Raw genomic sequence first — 6,084 nt, forward strand, 5'->3', positions numbered from 1 at the left:
ACATAAATACAGCTTCTACACTGACCTACAAACTGTATATGTCTCCTTGTTGCAAACTACAAATTAGCTTTACTTTTTCATATAGTACTGTGTTAGGCTCATCATGTACATTAGTTATTAGATAGCTGTTGGCCGACCACTGATTCAACAAAAAAGCTTTTCTGTCCAACTCCCCATACAGACAGGGGAGAGGAATAAGTTGCTGCCAGATACTTATGCTGACTTATCTCCTCTAAGAACAAACGGATCAAACATGTTGAAATTCAACTGCCCAATTCTTCTCTTATTCAACATCTGTGCACTTTTGGGTCTCTTGGGTTGTTCAGACTGACGGGCCACAGTATTCTATGGTGCCGTAAAACACTCTTACAGTGGCTTGCAGCAGGGAGGTTAGTTCCTTGGCTGATAGCTAATAAGAGGTGTCAAGGTCAGTTTTGGTCAAGGAACAGCCTACTGCTAACAGGGGTGTTTAAGTTCTGATGGTGAAACACTGCACCACAATGCTGATGAAAGGAGTGGAGAGGAACTGATAAAAGGGAGTGGTTTGGTGCCAAGGGACAGAGTGCAGATCGTCCATGTCAGGTGCCTGAAGGACCCATAATTGGCCAATGCAAAGTGATAGACCTGAATTTCTTAGTGAGCTGAAAGTCGGCGCTGATCTCTCATTAGGGGAGTATCAGTGGGCTGAAGGCAGGAGTGAGAAATAAGGGCCTATGGAGATGCTGCATAGCGGGCTACCTTGGGAGACCCATAGGCGAGAAGTTTCGTCATGGTATTGACATGATGGCCCAGAGCGACAAATTTATGTGTAATTTACTCCACAAACTGGCATAAATTATGCCAGAAATGTACACCTGGTTGGGATCAGGCGTATATTTCTGTAAAGGTACACGGAGCTGCACTTAAAGGGGTTGTCCCGCGAAACAAAGTTGGGGTATACACTTCTGTATGGCCATATTAATGCACTTTGTAATGTACATTGTACATTAATTATGAGCCATACAGAAGTTATTCACTTACCTGCTCCGTTGCTAGCGTCCCCGTCTCCATGGTGCCGTCTAATTTTCAGCGTCTAATCGCCCGATTAGACGCGCTTGCGCAGTCCGGTCTTCTCCGTGTTGAATGGGGTTGCTCGTGCTGGAGAGCTGCTCCTCGTAGCTCCACCCCGTCACATGTGCCGATTCCAGCCAATCAGGAGGCTGGAATCGGCAATGGACCGCACAGAAGACCTGCGGTCCACCGAGGGTGAAGATCCCGGCGGCCATCTTCGCAAGGTAAGTAAGAAGTCACCGGAGCGCGGGGATTCGGGTAAATACTATCCGTTTTTTTTTTTTCAACACATGCATCAGGTTTGTCTCGCACCGAACGGGGGGGCTATTGAAAAAAAAAAAAACCTGTTTCGGCGCGGGACAACCCCTTTAATACATAAAAAGGCATGCACCTCTTCATGTATTTAGCGCAATGTGCGTATTGGGGGAAATCTTAATAGGCCAGGAAATGTGGGGTTTAGTATATTTCCTTATAGAATCCTAGAATGGTAGAGTTGGAAGGGACCTCCAGGGTCATCGCATCCAACCCCCTGCTCAGTGCAGGATTTACTAAATCATCACAGACAGTGATGATCTGTTCTTCAAACAATGTCTGTCCAGCCTTTGTTTGAACACTTCCATTGAAGGAGAACTCACGACCTCCCGTGGCAATCTGTTCTACTCATTGATCACCCTCACTGTCAGAAAGTGTTTTCTAATATCTAATTTGTGTCTCCTCCCTTTCAGTTTCATTCCATTGATTCTGGTCTTTCCTTGTGCAAATGAGAATAGGGCTGATCCCTCTGCACTGTGACAGCCCTTCAGATATTTGCAGACAGCTATTAAGTCTCCTCTCAGCCCTCTTTTTTGCAAGCTAAACATTCCCAGATCCTTTAACCGTTTCTCATAGGACATGGTTTGCAGACCATTCATCATCCTGGTTGCTCTTGTCTGAACTTGCTCCAGTTTGCCTATGTTTTTTTTTTAAATTGTGGTGCCCAGAACTGGACACAGTATTACTCTGGATGAGGTCTGACCAAGGAAGGATAATTAAGGGGGATAATTACCTCACACGATCTAGACTCTAAGTTTCTCTTAATACATTCAACAATTGTGTTTGCCTTTTTTGCTGCTGTATCACACTGTTGACCCATGTTCAGCCTGTGATCTATCAGTATACCTCCAATGTGTCAAGTTGGCAATCCCTACTGCTCACTCTCAATGGGTTACATCAGAGTTGATTGCTGCAGTTGCAGAGCCCCACAGCCAGCCCCCCGAATTCTCATGACAAGTCCTCTGTCAACAGATTCCAGTGCTATCCCTAATAATATGGTAATCTATGTAACAAATACAATTTTCTTCCCTGACACTACTGGATGGAATAGTATAGTTAACTATGGTGTAGGATCCACCATTCACAATAGATGATGGCCACGGCTTACCTCCTTTACCTCTCTGTACAATTAACTCTACACTGATCCCAAAGCATGCCCACAGCATGCCATAGGAGATAATGAGCATCTCTAGACTACAGGTTCCTATAGTCCTATAGTGGCTACTGTAAAGTACATCTCTGAATGCCATTAACTGCAGCTTAGGCAGAATGGCAGCCCCCATAATCATGTAGAAAATACAATATTTAAAAATCTTCATTCAGAAAATAAAAACAGATTAGAAAAAAATAATATAATAATATCCCTATCCGGGTTTAATTAGTAAAAATATAAATATTGGTGATACATTGCCTTTAATAACAAATTATGTCATCATACAGTGCTGGAACAATACCCTATACCCAAAAATATACAGTACAGTGCCAAATAATATGGTATACGGTGCCCAGGGGATATATCATACTGTACCCAAATAAAATGCCAATCAGTGACCAAATAATATGGCATTCAATGCCCAATTTATACTCTATACTATACCGAAAAGATACAAAACCGTGCCCAAATAATTTGACATGTTGTACATGTCGTAAACCATACTGTCCTCAAGTAATATGCCAGTAAAATTACTGCAGTATATAGTACTTAAATGTTGCACTACGCTGGACTCTGGTAAGTTGTATGAAGTCCACTTACCAGGGCCAAAGCGTATTCAAATAATGTGGTAACACCTCACAGTGCCCAAATAATTCTGCTATACTATACCAAAATCATATATCATAATTGACCAATATGATAATGTAACAAACTACTATATCTTAAAACTATGGAAAAATCAGACAATAGGATGCAGGTTGCCAGGAACTGTGGCAGAGATCATTGAAGGGAACGCAGTGCTAGATCAGCACTACAACCCCTTCATTCTCAGGATCAGCAGGGGTCCTAGAGATCAGATCCTAAGGCTAGTTCCACACGGGCGATCATGAAAATCGCATCTTTGTTCCCACGATTTTTGAGCAGCAGCGATGCTTTATTTTTTAGAATAATCTCGCATTTTATCACTGCCTCTCCTGATAAAATTGCGTGACTTTTTATCTCGGAAGGCAATAGTACTATCTAATGTTAAAAATCATATTGCAACGCAAGTTTGCGCGTTGCGATGGGATTCAAAGGAGGCTCCATAAGGAGACATGGGAGATAAAAAAAATCGCACATTGCAGAACAATAGAGCATGCCACGATTTTTGTGTTCTCTCAAAATCGCATCAGTGAAAACATCGCTAATGGTAAGGAAACCGTTGAAAATCATTGGTTTCATAAATCAGCTTTTTTACAGACTCTCGCATCACGTGAGAATCGTGCGATTTTTATCGCCCGTGTGAAACCACCGGAAGGCCACTTTCAGACCGGCGATAAAATTATGCAATTTTTGCGCAATGCGAGATTCAGTAGAAAGCAGATTTATGAAACCAATGATTTTCAATGGTTTTCTTCCCATTAGCGATGTTTTCATTGATGCGATGTTGAGAACAAAAAATCGTGGCATGTTCTATCGTTCTGCGATGTGCGATTTTGTTTATCTCCCATGTTTCCCTATGGATCCTCCTTTTTATTACATTGCAATGCAGAAACTTGCGTTGCGTTTTTACTATTAGAAAGTCCTATTGACTTTCACCATAGAAAATCCCACGATTTTATCGTGGGAGGCAGTGATGCAATGCGGGATTATTCTGAAAAAACCCATCACTGCCGCTCAAAAATTGTGGGATCAAAGACGCGATTTTGCCGCAATTTTCTCGCAACAAGAACGCAATCGCCCGTTTGGAACTAGCCTAACAGATCATGCAGTGATGGTGCATCCTAGCCATATGTCATCACTTTATGAGATGGAAAAATGTCTCTATCAATGCACCAGTAATCATAGAAGTCATAGAATTTATTATCCCAGTCCCTTACATGCAATCTAACAGACAGTAGGAAGCTGCGGGCTGTTTTTAGGGTGACAGTGGGTCCTTGTACAATTTCCAGGTTGCACATACATACAACCCTCGTGCCAAGTTTAAAGGGGTCATAGGAGATTAAAAAGAATGCTTTGCTTTTAATCCCCAAGAAACAGTGCCCCACATGTTCACAGGTTGTATCTGGTATTGCAGCTCACCACATTACTATCATCATTGAACCACAACATATCTACAGCTGCCCATGACATAGAACAGATCTAAAAAGGCTAATTTTTTCTTAGGGGGTCACTATTTGGGGAACCATGTTCTAAATTACAATGTGCACAACTGTAAGAAGCCATTACTTACGAAAGAGTTTGAGCTCATAGAGTACAATATCCTTCTGGAATACACCATGTTCATAAGCATAGAAGCTATAATGCCCTTCATCTGCATGCGTCAGGTTGTCCAGTCTCAGAGTGTCATTTTCAAATAGCTCACATCTGCCCTTGTACTGCGGGGGGTACTGAAGACGACCATAGTTGCGCTCAACAATTAAAGGGACATCTCCAGTCTCTCCAAAGAGCCATTGTACGCGGTAATATGCAGAGGAGGGGACAGACACATTAAAATTTATCGATCCTCCAAAAGTCCCATTCACTATTTGGGTAGGTAACGCCAAACCGGTGTACACTGAAAGTTGTGAAAGTAATAAAAAGAGAATGTCACATCATTTATAATAACATCATTATAATAATCATTCCATTATAAAGCGTTGTCTTACCCAGACCGAGGAAGAACAGCAGACAGCACGGAGAAAACTGGCTGATGTCCATTTGTTTGTAATGTTTCAGCTCCGTGTCTCTTGGAGATTATATGCACTAGGTAGTTGTGCACACACTGAGTGCTATATACCTGAGCACTGTTCATTTATTACTTCTGTAGTATTACCATAGTTCAATCTTGGCTCCAGATGCCCCTGCTGGTCAAATGTCGAACAACAACAAATAAGTTATTACAGCCTGCTTTGCTTCATTTACGCTCCTTCTTCTTGAAATAGTAGCATATGAGAAGCTTAAGGCTGTAATTGGCGAAATATTGCACTTTGGGGGGTATTTTTTATCTCCTGTATAGAAGTGTGTAGGTAATAGTTAGCTTTATGTTGTACAGTAAAGCAAGCACAGTATGGCATTTTGGGTAATGTAGGTTGACTCAGGCTTCCATCCGTCCGAGGTTGGTAAAATGAGTACCCAGCTAGGTGGGGGGTAATAAATTAAAATTAATTGAAAGTGCTGTGAAATACGTTGGCGCTATACAAATAACAAATAAAGGGGTATTTTGCAACTTTTTACATCTTTTTCTATTGATGACCAGTCATCAAAAAATGATCAGCAGAAAACTGCTGCTTGGATCAGCTGATTCCCGGGACCGCTGTCAATGCGGTCAACGAAAGAAGCAGAAACGCTGACCATAGTGCAAAGGCATGGTTTTGCACTGCAGCGCAACTCTCGTTGAACTCAGTAGGAGCTGCGCCTGCAATACCGCTACACTATAGTCATCTCTTTCTGCTTCCTGCGCTTACCGCAGTGACAGCGGTCTTGGGAATCAGCTGATCAGAGGGGATCCGATCGGCAGGTTCCTGCTAATCATCTATTGATGACCTGTCGTTCATCAATTGAAGAATATAAAAAAAAGTCCTGGAATACCACTTGAAGTACTTAGTCAT

General features: G+C 42.1%; 1 protein-coding gene across 1 annotated transcript in view; it reads right to left on the minus strand.

Annotated features, from left to right (window-relative positions):
• Positions 1-5,194, minus strand: part of LOC136633641 (carcinoembryonic antigen-related cell adhesion molecule 5-like) — a 30,198-nt gene extending 25,004 nt beyond the window's left edge. Inside the window, exons 1-2 of the mRNA XM_066609399.1 lie at positions 5,143-5,194; positions 4,728-5,051 (exon numbers count right to left, since the gene is read on the minus strand). Coding sequence (XP_066465496.1) covers positions 4,728-5,051; positions 5,143-5,194 — 376 coding nt within the window. The remainder of the gene's footprint in view (positions 1-4,727; positions 5,052-5,142) is intronic.
• Between the last annotated feature and the right edge of the window lie 890 nt (positions 5,195-6,084).

Source organism: Eleutherodactylus coqui, chromosome 6, assembly GCF_035609145.1.
Source record: "Eleutherodactylus coqui strain aEleCoq1 chromosome 6, aEleCoq1.hap1, whole genome shotgun sequence".
Classification (NCBI taxonomy): domain Eukaryota; kingdom Metazoa; phylum Chordata; class Amphibia; order Anura; family Eleutherodactylidae; genus Eleutherodactylus; species Eleutherodactylus coqui.